General features: G+C 45.9%; 1 protein-coding gene across 1 annotated transcript in view; it reads left to right on the top strand.

The window, feature by feature from the left end:
• Positions 1-19,689, top strand: part of Nmnat3 (nicotinamide nucleotide adenylyltransferase 3) — a 110,937-nt gene that overhangs the window by 42,561 nt on the left and 48,687 nt on the right. The window contains exon 2 of the mRNA XM_050157233.1: positions 13,488-13,637. Coding sequence (XP_050013190.1) covers positions 13,529-13,637 — 109 coding nt within the window. The 5' untranslated portion in view covers positions 13,488-13,528. The remainder of the gene's footprint in view (positions 1-13,487; positions 13,638-19,689) is intronic.

Below are 19,689 nucleotides of genomic sequence, written 5' to 3'. Positions count from 1 at the left end.
CTCCCTATACCAATCCAAGTTCCCTTTCCTTCCCTTCCACCTCCCCTCCATCTACTCCTCAGAGAGGGCAAGGCACATTGCTTTGGGGAAGGTCCAGTTCCCTCCCTACTATATCTAGGCTGAGCAAGGTATCCACCCAAAGAGAATAGGTTCCCTAAAAGCCATTACAAGGAATAGGAATAATCCTGGTTCCACTGCCAGCGGCCCCGCAGTCTGCCCCAGCCATACAACTGTCACCCACATTCGGAGGAACTAGTTTAGACTTATGCTGCTTCCTTCCTTGTCTGACTGGAATTGGTAAACTCCCATTAGCTCAGGTAAACTGTTTCAGTGGGTGAACCCATCACGGTCTTGACCTCTTTGCTCATATTCTCATTTCTCCCACTCTCCAACTGGACTTCGCTGAGGGTCTCTGCCTCTGTTTCCATCAGTTGCTGGGTGAAGGTTCTATGGTGACATTTAAGATATCAGTCTGACTAAAAAATCTTCTGAGTGAGGTAAAACAAACCCAGAAAGATGAACATGGTATGTACTTACTTATAAATGGATAATAGCTATAAAGCAAAGAATATTGAGCCTATAGTTTATGATCCTAGAGAATCTAAGTAACAAGGTGAACCCTAAGAAAAACATACATAGATCCACCTGGAAAGGGGAAATAGACAAGATAGCCTAACAAAATTGGGAGCATGGGGATCGGGGAAGAAGAGAGGTTGGAAGAGGAAAAGGAGGGGAGAAAGGGAGGCGGGAGAAGAACTTGAGGGAACGGGATAGTCAAGATGGAGGAAGGACAGAAAGGAGAGCAAGGAAAAGATATTTTGATTGAGGGAGCCATTGTAGGGCTAGCAAGAAACCTGGCACTAGAGAAATTCCCAGGAATCCACTAGGATGGCCCCAGCTAAGACCCTAAGCAATAGAGGAGAGGGTGCTTGAACTGGCCCACCACCTCTTTACATTAGCATCTGAGCTGATCTGGGAATCCATTCCCCACTGTAATGGACATAGGTCTGAGTTTTATTACTCCTCATAATGCAATTCTCTAGAGACATTTAAGGTCACAGAAGGAAGATCCCTTCCCTGGAGCTTGTCATAGTACTGGTCTCAAATCATCCTTTCTAGAGAATATAAGCCTACAGCTATTATTTTTCTAAGAATGTAGGCATCAAAGATGGCTAGGACTCCAGCAAAATTATCAGAGTCCAGGACTAGGAAGGCAGTTGAACACGATTCAGTCCTACTTTGGGAGGAGACCTGTGGGGTTGGAGGGGCATATATTTCGGCCATGCTGATAGTTCCTCGGAGCAGGGCTGAGAGTTCCAAGGAAGAATAGGTGACCTTCCATCTACCTCTTCCATTCTGTTTTTAGAGATGGGAAACAGCCTCAGAGGTCTTTGTGTTTCCCACTAGCCCACCTCCTGACTAACTAAAAGAAATTCGATTCCCAATTCTCATAAAGGTCACGACCTTCCTCTCTACCTGTACTTGGCCTAAATATCCCTTAGAGGACAGAGAAAATGACCCCCAGAATGGACCAAGAATTAAAACAGTCTTCTCCAGTGAGACCTGTTCTGTAGGGAGGAGAGTAATCCAGCTTTTCTCCAGGACCACCCGGAATTAACAAAGAATACAAACTATGCATTCAGACCCTAGCACTACTGTGCTCTCATTCAGAAGACCCACTCACTAGCCAGGAGGAGAAATCCCCTTGGATGCTCCCCCACCCACCACCCAAACATGCTTTCTAGTACTCCCAGTAGCCTTCCACCCACAGTACTTTGTCCCCTTCAGGTCACCCAGGCAAGACAGGAAGCCCTATGTGTGTTTCTCCTTGACGAAGGTTAAGGAATTTGTGGGGGAGAGGTACTAGGAATCTCTACTGATGTATACAGTTCTTCTACCAATTAAGCCAGCTATATGAACTAGACTGGAATGACACCTGCCACTGTTGGAACAAACCCCATAACTTCTCTAGATAAGAAAAGGATCCGTGACCGAGATATCCAAGTGGGGAATGACTTCTCCACTGTTCAGGTCAAAGGAGGAAATAAGAAAGACAGGATACTTGCAGGGACAAAGCAGACCCCTCCCAAAAATCTGAATGGAGGCTGGAAAGTGAAAGAGATGAATGGCTCAGGAGCCCCTTTTTGTCTTGTATCATAGAAGGGCTGCAGTGAAATCTCTAAACCACTCTGGCTTCCCTCATATATCAGAAAGATAAGGATTCCCACATTGTCTTCCTGAACAGACTTGAGGAGGCTACAATAATGTTTGCCAACACAGAGTCAGGGTCACAGGAAGAGGAGATCCTCTTAAGAGACAAGTCTCTTACCCAGTCAGCCTGGCATTCCTCAAGTCCCAGAAGCTGTGGTCAGATCAAAGAGACTCAAGCTAACTTAGTCCAGGCTGTTAACAGAGGGTTACAGTAGGAGACAGGGGACAGGAAAAGAGATGACCAACTGGAGAGTTGGTAGCTGCTGTGAGTCAGCCCCACAGAGGGTTCCCCCATCCCCAGGAACCCATCTGGCCTGACCTGGAGATGCACTTCCTCAGTGGACAAGAAGACCATTTTGAAGGCATTTCCACAAAAACATGTGCCAAAATCCTGTCCCAAGTTCAAAGAGATAGTTGTAGGGTTCGGTGCTTGGCTTCCAAATAGCTCCCCTTAACACCACCCTGGGTCATGGTTTTTCTTAGACCTGTTTACCCAGAGGATCCCAGGACATTGGCTGGGGAAGACTGACAGCCACTTCCTCACAAACACAGAAGCACAATTCCCAGGCCTGCCCTTCTCCCCAACTCTGCACCCATTCTGCCATATGGATCAGGCAAGGCCATCAAATGTTACTTTACCCAGCTACTTGTTTGCTCACGGGAAGATATTTATTTCTGTCATTCCTTTCTGATACTACCTGTTACACCTGCTCTTTGCTGGGGAGGGGCTTGTTGTCCCAACTTAAGGTTTGGCTGTTGCTTCCCTCCAGGATAGGACTGCTGTCTGCACTTAGTAGAGACCAACATTTCCCCATCAGTGTGAACAAAGGGGGTCACAATCAGCAGGGCTAAGGCAGCTACCCGTCTTAAAGATTCCTCATCTTTCTCCCAATAAACCCCACTCAGATCCACATCAAGGGAAGGGTTAATTCCCATCATAAAACCTAAAGAAGCAAGGGCTACTAATTGAGTGTTGTGGTCCCTATAACATTCCAATCTTAGGTGTCCAAAGGGTCTCAATAAATGGAGGTTAATTCCAGACCTTTGGTTAGTTAATGAAGCAGTGCCCCCACCATGGCCACTAATCCCTAGGTCATCATGACAGCCTACTATTCAGTGCTTGATCATTTATTTATTTGTTTGTTTTTATTTACATGCATTGATGTATTGCCTGCATGTATATCTTGGTAAGGATGTTGGGTCCTCTGGAACTTGAGTTACAGATAGCTGTAAGCTACCATATGGGTGCTGGGAATTGAACCCAGGGCCTCTGGAAGAGCAGTTGGTGCTCTTAACTACTGAGCCCAGCCCCCAGTGCTTGATCTTTTATTTTATTTTATTTTTGTTTTTTTCGAGACAGGGTTTCTCTGTAGCTTTAGAGCCTGTCCTGGAACTAGCTCTGTAGACCAGGCTGGTCTCGAACTCACAGAGATCTGCCTGCCTCTGCCTCCCGAGTGCTGGAATTAAAGGTGTGCGCCACCATCGCCCGGCTCCAGTGCTTGATCTTAAGGGTACCTTTTTCCTGCATCCTACTTTACCATATTAAGCCAAACAACATTTGCATTTGATGCTCTCATTTGGAAAGCTTGCCAGGTTAAATGGACTGTCTCATCTATTTGACCCAGTCCTTGCCCAGTATTTAATGGAATGGACATACCCCAAACCACACTAATTCTTTATGTAGATGACCCCCAGCTGTATGGGCCAACTGAAGAGACTATCACTTAAGGGACAGAATTTATCCTTAACTTTCTAGATGATGGGGGCTACAAGGTTCATGGGAGAAGACTCAACTACGTCAGACGAAGGTCTTGAACTTAGGTCTAGTTTTATCACAAGAATCTGGTGCCCTGGGACCAGAATGAATCCAACCAATCTTGATCCTTCCCCTCCAAAGCCCCCAATTGGGAGCCTTTGGGGAGGAGTTGGGATGTTACAGGATTTGTATTCCTGGATACAAAGAGCTACTAAGCCCCCTCTTTCAGGTTCTCAAGAAGGCCCCCAGCAGAAGGTCCTAACCAAACAGAATGGTCCCCAGAATTATCAGGGGACCCTTCCAAAACTTAAGGATACTTAAGTTTAAGGATTTTAAACCATAGGCTATCCAAGGGGTAGATGGACTCAGCTCTGGATCCCCTTCCCTCGCCAAGAGACTGTGCTGTGCGGGGCTGTGCCAGGCTGTTTGGGGCTGTGTGGGGCTGTGTGGGGCTGTGCCGGGCTGTGCCGTGTTACTTTCTCTTTGATAAATCTTGACCAAGTTCTGTGTCTTTGAGCTTCTTGTCTTGTTATCCTTTACTCTGGTAAGAAATGAACCTGAAGAAGAAAGGAACCTGTGGTGATGGGAGTGAGACCAACCCCCTTAGACTCACATATTTGAATGTTTGGTTCCAGCTGAACTGTTTGGAAGGATTGGGACATGTGGCTTTGTTGGAGAAGGTGTGTTGCTGGAGGTGGACTTTGAGGTTTCTAAAGCCCACACCCAGGTCCAGTGTCTCCTCTCTACCTGCTGCCTGTGGATCAGGATGTCAAATTCTCAGCTACTGCTCCAACTCCATGCCTGTCTGCTTCCTACCATGATGATAATGGACTAATCCTCCAAAACTGCAAGCCCCAATCTAATACTTCCTTTTATAAGAGTTGCCTTAGTCCTGGTGTCTCTTAATAGCAATAGAACAGTGGCTAAGACAGACCCCTAGATAGCATCTCCTATATGGGCCAAGGCTTAGCCCCAGTCCTCATGAGAATTCTATGCTGTAGGGGCCTTGTAGTCATCTCTACTTTCCATGGGGCTCACTGGAGCTTGGAGAAGTGAATTAGGCTGTTTACCAGAATGTAGGCACTAACCTTTCCCTTCCAGGTGTGTTGAAGACTTAGCCTCGATGCGTGCGGCGTCTTTAGCACAGTGTGGAGCCTATTGCTCAGTAAACCCAGTAGCTATTCCTCAGCTCCCCTACAGTGGCACTGAGATCAGTCCCAGACACTCACAAGTGTGGCATGGCAAGGGACCTCCTCCCATTCCTCATGCTCCTTCAGATCTTTGGAAAGTTCTCAAGACTGAAGCTGCCTGCTTCCCTGGGAGTCTCATAATTAGGACGAGTGCTTGATTGGCATGTCTGTTTCCTCCACGGGGAGGTTGGCACAGGGTCTTCCCAGCGACATAGAAGGCCTGTGTTGCTTTTGTTCTTAGCAGGACTGGGTGCCCATAGCAACACTGGGCAGAGCCAACAAAGTTAAAAAGGAAAAGTGGCTTAGCTCTCGTGAAGGTTGATTGCCCCAGAGAGGTTGACACATCCACACAGATAAAAATGGTCACCTAGGGTCCTGAAAAACATGGTTGCCGGCCTCTCCCCACCCCAAAAAACAAATTGGGTCTTGTTTTCTTGAAGGTAAGCATCCTGGTCAGGCGGTCTGTGTAATGACAGACATGGAAGATTCTTGTTGAATCCATTTCTATTCTGCCCGAAGCAGTCTGCTTTATGTCTACCATAAACAGGACGTTTGCAGCCCAGGGTTGGCTGTCAGAGGCACTCAGTGCGTGGAAAGGGAAATTGACAGCCTCCCAAGCCATGGGCATTAACACATCATATCCTCAGTGATGGCTCTTAACCTGCCTGGTTCACTTTCCTTTCTGTGTCTCAGTGAGGACCTGAGGCAAATGACCATAGGATGGGTGCTGGGTTAGAACTGAGTATGTAGGGACAGCGGCCAACTTTGAATTACCTGGCAAGTGAGGTCAGATGTGTATAGTGTTGAAATAGGAGCGGCAGGGCTGCGTCCCCGGCACCCGGCCGCCCGCATGGCTAGTTTATACCCAGAAACAATTACACGGAAACTGTATTCTTTCAAACACTGCCTGGCCCAGCTAGGTCCAGTTTCTTATTGGCTAGCTCTTACATATTGTTCTAACCCATTTCTAATATTCTGTGTAGCCCATGAGCTGGCTTACCAGAGAGGATCTTAACCTGCGTCTGTCTGGAGTGGGAGCATCATGGCGACTTTTTTACTTAGCTTCTTTTTCCCAGTATTCTCCTCTGTCTACTCCGCCTACCTAATTTTCTGTCCTATGAGGGCCGAGGCAGTTTCTTTATTATTAACCAATGAAATCAACAGATAAGATACAAGACCCACCTCCATCAGTATAGCAGAAAAGGCTGGCTTCCTGGATATGGCGACCACCTGGCCCTCATCAAGACCAGGGCAAGGTGGGGTCCTCCCCTGCAGGCCCTTTCTGGAACACATGAAACTGAAATCTGAACAGGTCATTCCTGGTTTAAAATCTTGCGAAGGTTTCTCCTTGCCAATGGGGTAAAATCTCTACTCCTCATGTCTCTGAACCTGCAGGGTCCTCCTGCCTCTGCATCCTCATGTTGAGCCCTCACATCAGCTTACACCTACATGGGGGCCATGCTGACCCGTGTTTCTTCTTGCCTCCTGTTGCCCTGTTTCTGTGATAGTATGTCCCTGCCTCACCCCAACTACCTCCCCCTCACCACCTGGGTTCCTGATCTCCTCCGCCCTGATTGGGAGCTGCCCCTAGACAGCGAGTGGCTGCCATGACAAGTCCAAAGTGTGCTGAGAGAGTGGTAGCAGGCCCGAGATACCTGTTCCCCTCTGAAGGCCCTGAGGGTCAGATTTCCTTGCCTGACCTTGAAATCTGGAGGCCACGTACATTGGTGTGGGCCCCTTCCTGAAGACTCCCTTCTTTTTTTGACCACTGTCCGTCCATCCATATATCATCTCTCTCCTCCTGTAAGGACTGCCTTGATAAAACTGGATGATTAAGATATGTACCTTGTGTCCTAGCTGTGGTAGTTTGGATGAAAATGGACTCCATAGGCTCAAGGGCATTGTTTGAAGGATTAAGACCAGTGACCTTGTTGGAGTAGGTGTGGCCTTATTGGCAACAGGTCACTGGGGATGGGCTTTGAGGTCTCAGAAGCTCAAGCCAGGCCCAGAGACTCACTCTTTCTTCCTGCTGCCTGCCAATCTGGATGTGGACCTCTCAGCTACCTCTCTAGCCCCATGTCTGCCTGCATGCTGCCGTAGTTCCTGCCATGACAATAATGGACTAAACCTCTGAACTATTAGCCAGCCCTGAACAATGTTTTCTTTTGTAAGAGATGCCATGGTCATGGTGTCTCTTCACAGCAATCGAAACTCTGAGACAGTGACCCTGTGTTTAGTCACTTCTGTAAAGTCCCGTACCATGTAACTCAACATAAGTCAAAGGATTAGGATGTGGGCATCAAGGAACTGTTACTCTGTTACTCTGCCTCTTGTGGTGAGCTGTTACACTATAAGCCCTCCCCTAATGATGTTGTTTCTCCCATCCTTGACTCAAGGATCTGTGAGGGCAGGGTACATATATTCTTTGCCTTCTCTTGTACCTGATGCCCAGAGGACCAGACACTAGCATTTGCTAAACATAGTTATCTGGTGGGTACTTGGAAGATGGGCGGTGGCAGAGGCCTGGCTGTGTTGTGAAAACTGGATAATGTCTAAAACTTGCAGTGACATCCCTTCAGAATGTCAGGACAGCACTTGGGGAGAGTGATCTGGAACAAACTGGCTGGACTCTGGGACTGCCGGGGCAGACTGGCCACTATCAATTTTCACTTCTTCAAAGCAGAGGAGTGGCTCTGGGGTTGGTGTGTTGTGGTGGGGGGGGGGGGGCAATATTCCTATTGACAGGATCATTGTGCTGAAAATGGCACAGCATGGTAGATTTGTTTAGTTACAGTCTAAACTGGTTGGATGGGTCTGTTGCGTGGGGTGTCTTCAGTAATCTCTAGGTCAGCAGTTCTCAACCTGTGGGACATAACCCTTTCACAGGGGTCACCTAAGACCTTCAGAAAACACCAAGAGATTAACATTATGATTCATAATAGTGGCAAAATTGCAGTTATGGAATAGCAATGAAAAACATTTTATGTTGGGGGTCACAAGCCATGAAGAACCGCATTAAAGGGTCACAGCTTTGGGAGGACTGAGATCCGCCCAAATAGAACTAGAGATAGAACTCACTCCACCCAAATAGAAATAGGTCCTCTAGTTCTATTTCTGTCTACAGAAGGCCCAGACCAATAGCAGTTTGCAACAGAATAAAATGAAACAACATAAAATAATTAACCATGTAACAAAATGACCCATGTCAGGGACATTGGTCCTCACTGATGTTACAGGCATTTCCTGAGTCCTGGGATGAGCTGGGACTTGAAAGTAAGAGGTTGGAAGCCAGTAGAAATCACACTCTAGGACCCACCTTCCACGGGAGAAAAGGCAGCCTCCAAGATTCTGTGGCTGATAGAAAGGGGGAAATGCCTGCAGGTGCACATTCACTAGGTGGAGGAGGGGCCGTGGGTAAACGCCCCAGAGCACCTTTAAAGGGAGCCCACAGCATGATGGGGTGAGGAGAGCATTTCAGGGAGCCTTAACCTCATTACAGAAGCAGCAGGTCCTAATTGACAGGCAGATGAATCACTCTCTGAGCTGACTGTAAGGTGGGAGACCATAGCTGGAGACCGGAAGGGGGGCAGAGGTGGAATCCACTCTGTCCCTGGTTAATGATGAATTCTAGGAAGGAACCCTCAAGGTGTTAAATCCTCCAGCAGCAATTATTGCTCACTCTGCAGGCCTCCGCTGAGGGCTTATTGATGAGCAGTCTTTCCCGATTGGAGAACTCCTTCACGCGTCCTCACCCCTCTAGACACCCTTTGAAGTGAGGGCAGAGGATCTCCTGTCGCATGCATCTGATGAGACTTGCTCGCAAGCCAGGCTCAGGTGTGTCCTCCTGACCCCTGGGGTGAGTCATTTTGATCTGATGCTTGTCTTTTCTCCAGGTTTGCGAGGAAGAGTGTAGCTGAAGTCAGGAGGCACACACGAAGGGTACACACTGACCTTGTTCTTGAGCCAGGGTCAGGTGCAGCTGGCCATGTGCTGTTTCCTCCTACTCAAGATGGGGCAGAACAGAGTCACTGTTGAAGCAGTTATGCCCATGGCAAGGAAAGAAAAAGAGAGGTCCTTAGTACAAGCCATTTGTTCTTCTCAGCGTGACGCTCTTCCACCACCGATGCCACCTTTCAAACAACTGTTCTAATTTACCTTTGGAAAAATGAACCAAAACCCCAGGCAACCTGACATGTTGTGGTTACATTTCGGTGGCTCTAAATATTTATATTTTGTCAAAATGAAGTAAGATATTGAAACAAAGGCTTCAAAATAGCTGTGAAAATAAAAGAGCCTTCCTTTCCGGGCACCTCGTCATGATCCTGCTCTTGTGGATAGCTGACACACTTTGCATACTCCTCATTAAACTGCCTCGCCCACCTGGGGAGAAGCCAGTAGCAGACTGTAGCCAACGTTCTTTGCGCACAGTAGGTAGTGTTCCTGCTGCTTAAATGAAGCTCGGAGAGCCCAGATGTGCTACATCTGGACTATGAGGCTGCATCCTCACAGGTAGCTCAGGATACATCCAGAACAACTTCCCTGCACCGCAGAGCACACTAGGCCTTTTCGTGACCGGAGGCAGGTTTCTGGCTAGCTGGCGGAACCCTTTTCAGTGCCCACTGAGCCCCATGGCAGGCCAGACAGACTTCTTGGAGCAGAGATCCACAGAAGAAAAGGCCGCTCCTGTTCACATGGGGCGTACCATCCAGAGAACAGGAAGCATACTGACCTTCTGTTTTTTTCCTCAGTAATGTGGCATGGGACTTACTTAAAGGTACATCCCAGACCAGCTGCCCAGGCTTCAGGCAGAAAAGCCACGTTAGTTTTCTGCCCTCGCAGCAGCTGGGCAGCTGTACCCCAGCCCTGACTCAGGCCTGTGGATTAGCTCACCCCATCCCAATCCCCCTTCCTTGCTGATTCCCACTGGAAAACTGTGAGGCTAAATTCATACCTGTCCAGCCTCCCTCATCCCTCATGACTAGGGCAACTGTGAGACCTAGCTCTGACCAATGGCACAGAAGTAAGTAAGTAAATAAATAAATAAATCAAACTTGTGATCTGAATAGGAGGGACAGCCATTCTAGTCCTTGGTCCTTTAGATTGCGTCGGCCTGAGGTTGTGACGTAGCTATAGGCAGCTGCAGCAGCACTCTTGTGACCTTGAGGGAAAAGCCAAGACGCCTGCAGGTCCTCACTGAGCCTTTCTTCCAGTGCTCACCCAGACAGTGCTTTCTTCTAGGCCTTTCTGTCCTGAGAGAGATAAACAGCCCCTCTTTGTTTCCACCTCTAAGGTTAGCCCTCTGACTTGGACTAGCACCCTAGGAGGCTGTCAGTAAACGGGGAGGAACGTCCTGGGTGCTGAATATTATCAGTTGTGCTGGGGGATGTTCTGTCTGGGGGAACTGGAATAGCTTTAATCTGGAAACTTTAACAGAAGGTGTCGTAGGGATCTTACAGGGAACCCAGTAACATAAAGCTCACTGTTGCTAAGATTTAAGAGTAGCAATGCTTGGATACAAACCTGGAAATGTCGACAGGAGGGCGCAGGTTACACACAGGCCTCAGGTCCTGTTGACTAAGAGCCCTCTATGTTCCCTGTGAGCTGCATGAAGTGTGGCCAGGGTCACCATGACAGGTAGAGCAAGAGAGGAGTGAATGCCTCCTGTGGCCAGGCCACTCACAGTTACTGTTGCTGCAGGCAGACTGCCCCAAAATGTAGCAGCTTCAAATAGCATGCCATGAATTTATTCATTTATTTATTATCATGGCTTATGGCCCCACAGTGTCTGTGGGTCAGGTGTCTAGATACTTCTGACTCAGAGTGTCAGTTCAAGTTTCTATTGCTGTGTTGAAACACCATGGCCAAAGCAGCTTGGGGAGGAAAGGGTTTATTTGACTTACACTTCCATATCACTGTTGATCATTGAAGGAAGTCAGGACAGGATCTCAAACAGGGAAGGAACCTGGAGAAAGGAGCTGATGCAGAAGCCCTGCAAGTCAGGGGTCAGGGCTGTGCTGCTTACTGGCTTGCTCCTCACGGCTTGCTCAACCTGCTTTCCTATAGACCCAGGAGCAGCAGCCCAGGGGTGGCACCACCCACAACAGGCTGGGCCCTCTCACATCAATCAATTAAGAAAACATCTTACAGGCCTGCCTATGACTTGATCTTATTACGGTATTTTCTCATTTGGGCTCCCTCCTCTCCAATGACTCTAGCTTGTGTCAAGTTGACATAAAACTAGCCAGCACAGTTTGGTTTTGAGGTATTCACAGGGCTATAGTCTCGCCTGAAACTTGACCATGGAAAGATCTGCTTACACTCACATACATAGTTGTTACTGACATAGTTTCTTGTGGTCTTTGATGACCATAGCTCTCTCTCAGTCCCTGGCACTGTCAGCCCTTCCTCCTTGGGCAGCTCACAGCACGCAGTGGGAGAGCAAGCAGAGTCAAAGAGATGAACAAGTGAGAAGCTTTTGGAACCTTATCTCAGAGGGACCTCCCTATTCTATTTGAAGAAGTTACTAGCTCCAGCCCATGCCCAAGGGGAAAGGGTTACAAATACTAACCCTCTAAGGGCTGCCTGCCTCCCACGCACAGCTATCTTCCTGCTCTCCTGTGGGTGAGGAGGGAGGAGACCGAGGCTCAAAGAGGGGCTGTGATTTTTCTTTGGTCTCACAGAGAGGCACAGCATGAGTCAAAGCCAGGCCAGCCTTGGGTGATACTTCACTGCTACCTCCAGGGCAACCTGAAGGAATCCAAAGAGCCATCAGCAGCTAGCTCTCAGCTCTCAGGCCAGGATCATTCATCTCTCCTATAACCTCTCCTTGGTGCCCATATGGTACTGGAGAATTGTCTATATTCTGTCAATCATGTTTTAAATAAATGCTGATTGGCCAGGCAGGAAGTATAGGTGGGACAACCAGACAGGAAGTAAAGGTGGGGCAATGAGAACAGAAGAATGCTGGGAAGGAGGAAGCCCATTCCTCTACAGTCCTGCCCAGATCACCGAGAAAGCAGGATGTGACCTACCCTGCTGAAAAAACGTACTGAGCCATGTTGGCTAACATAGATGAGAATAATGGGTTAATATAAGCTACAAGAGCTAATAAGAAGCCTGAGATAATGAGCCAATCAGTTTATAACCTTCTAAAGACCTCTGTATAATTTTCTTTGGGGCTAAACGGCTATGGGAACTGAGCAGGACAAGAAACCCTGACAAGCAGGCCCTCATGTTACTGTAATACAGACAATTCTCCCACACCATATGGACACCATATGGGAAAAATTCACATGTAGGAGTGTGTGTGTGTGTGTGTGTGTGTGTGTATGGGGAAGGAGAATGAATGTTCAAATGTGTGGCAAAAGATTAGTATTTGGGAATTATGGGTAACGAATATATCATAATTGTTTATACAAAAGTTTTCTGCAGCTGTTTTAGAAGTCTAACATTATTTCAAAATACAAAAGTTTACCCAGCACTCGGGAGGCAGAGACAGGCGGATCTCTGTGAGTTCAAGGCTAGTCTGGTCTACAAGAGCTAGTTCCAAGACAGGCTCCAAAAACTACAGAGAAACCCTGTCTCGGAGAAAAAAAGAAAATAGAGAAAAGTGCCACCTGAAATCTTTCACAGATGACATCATGAAAACCACACAGATTTTCTTTCAACCAGAGAACCCGGGCAGAAGTCAAGAAGAGCAAATATAGACTTGAGTTTGGGCTGCCTCATTTCCAGGCCTGACCCAGCAGCTCCTAATGTTATTCTTAAAAAAACAATCCCCAGGCGGGCTGGTGGAGCCCACCATGAGAAAAGCGGCTACAGCTTCCAACCAGCGGGAGGGCACGCGCCGCGCGGGCGGTGGCGGCGGGTAACAGATACATAAACACAGGAAATAGCCATAAGTATTTATTAAGGAAGAGGGAGAAAGAAAGAGAGAAGAGATAAAAGGAGAGAAAAGAGATAAAAGAAGAGAGAGGCAGAGTGCGCATGCCAAGGAAGCAGAACGAGGAAGGGGCCCAAGATGGCGGTGGGCAGGTCAGAGGTAATGGGAGTGGGCGTGGCTTGTCCCTTAAAGCAACAGGAAAGCACAACACCTAAGGTCTCTGGGCCACACAGCTTTCATGTGAGATGACAGAGGGTGTGGAGAAAAGGTTTGTGTCACACATGGTTTGTAACACTAAAACGGTACCTGGACTATGGTGAGCTTTTCATAGAGGTTACTGTTATTGCCTCCTTGTTTATCTCGGAGTCATGGCTGTGCATGGCTTAGAGCTGAAATAGACAGTTGTCTCCATACTAACTTCCTAACTAATTTTTTTGTCCCTATAAAGGCAGGGTGGCCGCTGCGGTGGATGTGGATGTATGTGGCAGCATGAAGAACCGAATCCCTGTGGTGCTCCTGGCCTGCGGCTCCTTCAACCCCATTACAAACATGCACCTGCGCTTGTTTGAGGTGGCCAGAGACCACCTGCACCAGACAGGTTAGTCGGGGTTGGGGCTTTGTTTAAGGATGTCTTTGGCACCATGAGGAAGGCAGCTTGGTTGTTCATTCTCCACTAAAGCTGTAGGCTACATCTCCTCCAACCTGTGCAGCATGTGCAAGTCCATCCCTAGCCATAGAGTTGATATCTCAGAGGCCCTCCCCCTCGGACACCTGGCATTGCCCACAATGGTGAAGACACAGGGAAAGGGTAGTTAGGGAAAACATGCCCCACCCAGGGCCTCCTGGATGCTCCCCACGTTCACCATACAGCTGAGAACAGGCCTTTGAAAGTTCCTGCTACCTGCAGCAAGTAAACCAGTCTTCAGTTATGGGAATTGACATTTTTCTTTCTGAAGACTATGTCTTTCCCTGTAACAAACTGCTTTATGTATTCATAAATGTATTTTATGTCTGCTTTATGTTTTCATAAATGTGTTTTGTATTACTGTGTTGTCCAAAATTTTTGCCTTTAAAGGCATTTTTACACCAGAATCAATGCCTATTTATTTTTAATATAGAAAAAAGTATTTGAGTAACATGTCAGTCATTTTTTCATAGAAATCATACACAAATGTTGGCTTGTTTTTTATAGAAAATGACTTTGTTTACAAAACATACTTTTATTACTGAACAAATGATCATGTCTGCCTACTCATCCAAATAAATGGCTTTTACAAAGGATTTTTTTGAAATACAAACAATGCAGTTAAAATTGCTCATCGGACATTAGTAGACAGTATACCAAAGAACTGTAAATAGCCAGTAAACTTGAGGCTGGATACTCCAGATCCTTAGGAAACAATGAAAATGCAAATAAAACATGGGAGACATAGTCAGGGTATACATATCACAAGGGCAGTACTGTGGCTGCAGTGATCCCACCAAAGTGCCACCACCTGTCACTGGGCTGTAGTTGTAAACATTAGTTGTGGGAGTCAGTAGTCTCAGCCTATGAGATTGGGAAAGGTTAAAGGTTAAAGTCTGGCAGAGCCCAGCACTACAGCATAGGGAGGAAGTAGGCCCGTGTGTTCTGGTAGTGATTCAGTCAGCTATGAAACAGCTGTAAGGGCAGTTTGCTATTCTATGATCAAAACGTATAGAACCAACATCCATAATCATAAAAAGTAGATAAATCTGTCACTGAAACCAAACCAGAACCAACAAAGACTGAAGCAGATGTTAGAATTAACAAAGAGACGATGATAATCGATAGTTATGTGCCATATGTTCAATGTTTAAATAAAAGCACAGAAAACATTTAAAATGGGCCGAAATCAAACTCCTAGAGATGAGAAAAGTGTGCGAGGTGAAAGCACAACTGTTAGTGTTAGTAACACATCAGACTTTACAGAAAATTCAAAGGAGCGGGCAGATAAAGCAGGGGACCAACCAAAAGAGAACGCAGAGGGAAAAAATCATTTTAAAGCAGGAGTAACCATGATCTGTGTGACAACTTCAAGCAGCATTATACACCTGTCACTGGAATCTCAAAAGGAAAAATCAAAGAGAGTAGGAAAAATGTTTGTAAAGTCACGGCTGCAATGCGTCCTGATGGAAACAACCCCCGGGTCCAAGGGGCCCAGGGAAGCCAAGCTTAACAGGCTGGAAGGAAACTGCCCAAGGGATGTGACCATCAGATTGCTTAAAACCAGAAGGAAGATGAAAAATCTTAAAAGCAGCCACATAAATAAATAAATAAGGATGACAGCAGATGCCTTGTTACCAAATTCACTGGGAGAATTCAGTACAGTGACTTCCTTAAAGGACAGAAAGGAAGTCCCTCCAGTCCAGAGTTCTGTAACCAACTCTACATCCAGCAAAAGTACCTTTGCAAAAGTAAAACCAAAGTGAGGATACTTGCACAGACACAGAAGCTGGGAGGACTGGCCATCAGCAAACCTGTTCTTCGTGCTCCTAATTGCCCTGGGCAGGGGATTGTCAGCTAGGAATGTTCCCCTGAGGGGCTGCAGAGAGTGAGAAACAGTAACCACAGGAGGCTTCTTGCCTAAGATGGGGTAAGATAGACACTGTTAACATTTAAATGTCTTTGAAGGGAGTAGACAGTTTAAGTGAAAATTCAATATTGTGGGACTCTAGGCTGCTGAAGTAAACTCAGGACAGCATTAGTGCACTGGTGGGGAGGGGCAAAGCCAAGTATTCTGCCAGTGAAATGCCTCAGTGTTACTCAAAGGTAAACTCTGAATGGGTGTGTGTTTGTGTATGCGTGCCTACAGGTTCTTGTGTGCACTTGTGTGCATCTGTGGAGGTAAGAGGACAGCCTCAGGTGGTGTTCCTTAGGTCCTCCCCCCACTTAATTTTGAGACAGGCTCAGTCATTGGCCTGGAGGTTGTTAAGCAACCTGGCTCCCCTGGCTGGCTAATAAGCCCCAGGGGTTGTTGGTTGCTTTTACTCCTTTGCTCTTACTCTTTGGGTGGGGGGGGGGTCCACCACCCAACTCCCAAACAAATCACACATGGAGGCTTATTCTTTCTTATGAATACTCGGCCTTAGCCTGGCTTATCTGTAGACAACTTTTCTTAAATTATCCCATCTACCTTTTGTCCCTGGGCTTTTATCTTTTCTTCTGCGTCTCTTACTGTCACTCTTACTCCATGGCTGGCTGTGTGAGTGGCCCCTAGTGTCCTCTCCTTGTTCTCTTGCTCTTTCTTTTCTCAGATTTCTCCTCCCATTTAATCTGACTTCCAGCCCCGCCTATCCTTTCTCCTGCCTTGCTATTGGCCATTCAGCTCTTTATTAGACCGATCAGGTGTTTTATACAAAATAACACAGCTTCACAGAGTTAAACAAATACAACATAAAAGAATGCAACATATATTTGCATCATTAAACAAATGTTCCACAGCATAAAGAAATGTAACACATCTTAAAATGATATTTCATAACACCCAGGATTTTACCTGTCTTTGCCACCCCAGCACTAGATTGTGAGTCCATGTGAAACCATGTCTAGTTTTTTGTTCGTTTGTTTTGTTTTGTTTTCCATGGGCTCTGAGGCTTAAACTCAGGTTCTCCTGCTTGCAGACACGCTCTTTCTTTATAGATTGAGCCATTGTCCTTGCCCTCAGCTCCAAAAGATCTGAACAGACAACTATGACTAATAAGTATACAAAAGAGATAATGTAGTACCCAGATATACTCAGTTAATTCAAAAAATGAAAGAGGGGACAGAAACAGGTGGACAGACAGAAAAAAAAGATGAGACCTCAAAACCTAAGATAGCAATAATCACTTTAAATACAGACTAGTGGCATGTGTTAATTGTCAGATTATAACCCAGTAAAATGAGCTAGTCTTGGCTACCTAGAGCTGCCCTGTCCCCTTGGAGATGTGTTCCAAGACCACTAATGGATGTCTAAAGCTGAAAATCACATCAAATTTGATATTCTGTGGTTTCACCACACACTTATCTATAGTAAGTTGAATTTATTTATTAGGCAAAGGAAGATATTAACAGCAATAGCTAATTAAATGGAATGACTGTATAGCAGTACATATAATAAGAGTTATTTAAGATATATGTGCTATTTCTGGAAATTTCCATTTAGTATTTTCAGAGAAAAGTTTACCATGGGTTGAAATGATGAAAAGCAAAATTGCTAATAAGAAATGATTATATATAAAAGCCACACTTTCATGTAAAAATATAGATATGTTAAGGGGAAAGGAATTGAAAAGTATCCCACGTGAACAGCAATTAAAGAAAAGCTGGAATTGCTATAGCAGAGGACGGAGATTTCAGAGGAAAGAGCATTACCAGGGATAAGATAGTTTTTCCTTAATTACAAACTTAACCTCAGTTTCAAGTTCCAGAGGCCCACAGCCAGACAGCATCAGAGTGAGAGACCATGTAACACTCAGCCCTAAATGGTTGTCTCCATCAAACCCTCTCCTCGGGGTCAGGGAACCTGCAGAAGAGGAGGTGGGAAAGAGCACAGAGCCAGCGGGGATGGAGAACACCAAGCAAACAAGGCCCTTTAAATCTATGAGATCATGCGAGCTCTTATGAGCTCACAGTGACTGAGGCCGCATGCACGGGGCCTCCACGAATATGCACCAGACAGCGTCCTAGAGTTGAAAGAAGTGGACACATGCCCTCATCCCTAACCCAGAAACCATCTCCAATTGATAACCACTTGCAAATGAAAATTTAGTTTTCTCTAAGAGTGTCTCACTAGGGAAACAGGAGTTCCTCTTACGGGTAGGCTGCCTGCCCAGCTGTAGATAGCCAACACTAAGTGAACTCAACAGCATCTTTGGAGGGTCTTTGTCTCGTAATGTCATGTCAGAGCTTTTTATTCTTGGTTTTTAAACTTTATTTTGTGTGTATGTGTGTGTGGTAGTTTGAATGGAAATGGACCTATGGGCTCATAGCGGCTGGCACTGTTGGGAGGAAGTGTGTTCACTTGTAGCATGCTCTGAGGTCCCAGAAGCTCAAACCAGGTTTAGTGTGTGTCATTCTCTTCCTGTTGCCTGCTGATATAGAACTCTCAACGACTTCTCCAGCACCATGTCCGTCTGCATGCAGCCATGCTCCCCACCATGATTGTAATGGACTAAACCTCTGAAACTGTAAGCCAGCCCCAGATAAATGTTTTCCTTTATAAGAGTTACTGGAATCATGGTATCTCTTCACAGCGATAGAAACTCTAATGAAGACTATATATATTTACCCTACAGGTCCTTTGAATATATGTTATTGTATTTCTATATAACAGTAACAATAGATTCTAAATAGAAATTTAAAGTTACACTATTTACAATTATATAAAAAAAAAACTTGGAACTTCCAAAGTGTGAAAAAGTATACGATAAATAAGACATTGATGAAAGAAATTAAAGACCTCCTCATTAAAGTGGAGAAAACTTTGTATATGGGTTAGAAGACTCAAGATGTTAAGAACTTATTTTTGTTGACTTTATTAATAATTTTATTAGTATATACTCACTGCTCATGGTACTGGGTTTTATAAGGACATTTTAATACAAGGTATATAATAGAGTCAGCATGTCTCCCACACCCCCTCCACCATCTTTTTACTCAGGAAAATCTCCAAATTTTTCTATAGATTCATCCTAATGCAATAGGGTTTTGGTAGCAATAAGCTGACTGTAGCATTTCTGTAGAACTGGAATCGCTAGGGGAGGAGCACAACTGGAAGAAGCACAGGGTGGGGAGACTGCAGAGCTGATGGTCCAGCTGCACCGCTCGTGGCAGCAGCACACTGCTGAAGGCCAGCAGACCAATGGAACCGCATGAGAGTACAAAAGACAGAGTGGTAGAGGAGGGGAGGTGTTCCATAAATGGTAATAAAATAATTAGGTGTCTCTATACAAAATGCATTTAATCCATAGATCAACCATGCACTCTAATTCAAATGGATCATAAGCCTTAATATAAAAGTGCAAACCCAGAGAATTCCCAGAAGAAAGAATAGGAAGCAACCTTGGTGACTTGAGGTGGAGATTTCTTATATAAAACACCCAAAGTGTGGTTCTTGATGAAAAACGATGGTCAGGTGGAGTTGGTCAAAACGAAGAGATGCTCCTGAGGGACACAGTTAAGAGAAAGAGAGGACCAGCCACAGGCTGGAAGATCTGCAGTGTTGAGATCTGATGAAGGACTGGTGTCCAGAATGTAAAGGGCTCGACTCAGTGATTAAATAAACACATATTCACTCAGTATAAATTAATATATCGATATTAAGTTTGATTTAACTTAAAATTTTTAAAATTCACCCAAAAGATATGTGAATGGCAAATGTTCACATGAAAAGACGCACAGAGGACGTGCAATTTGGCCACAGTGTGACACCACCACCCTGTGAGGAAGGTGGCTGAGGACCAGCGACAGGAGAGCTCTCATTCCAGGCTGAGGGATGCAAGTGGAGCCATGCTGTGTGAGACAGCACTGCAGTGTCTACCTCCTGTGCACCACCCGCATCTGTGCAGTTTGAGCTGCTACACAAGCCATCTTGTGAATGCATGATCAGATTGTGACTTTGCAAAATTATACTCAGCAAGAAACAGAT

Source organism: Alexandromys fortis, unplaced genomic scaffold (assembly GCF_014885135.2).
Source record: "Alexandromys fortis isolate MF-2015 unplaced genomic scaffold, M_Fortis_MF-2015_v1.1 scaffold_85, whole genome shotgun sequence".
Taxonomy (NCBI): Eukaryota; Metazoa; Chordata; class Mammalia; order Rodentia; family Cricetidae; genus Alexandromys; species Alexandromys fortis.
Note: the sequence above shows the minus strand (reverse complement) of the source record. Positions and strands in the feature narration are given on the sequence as shown.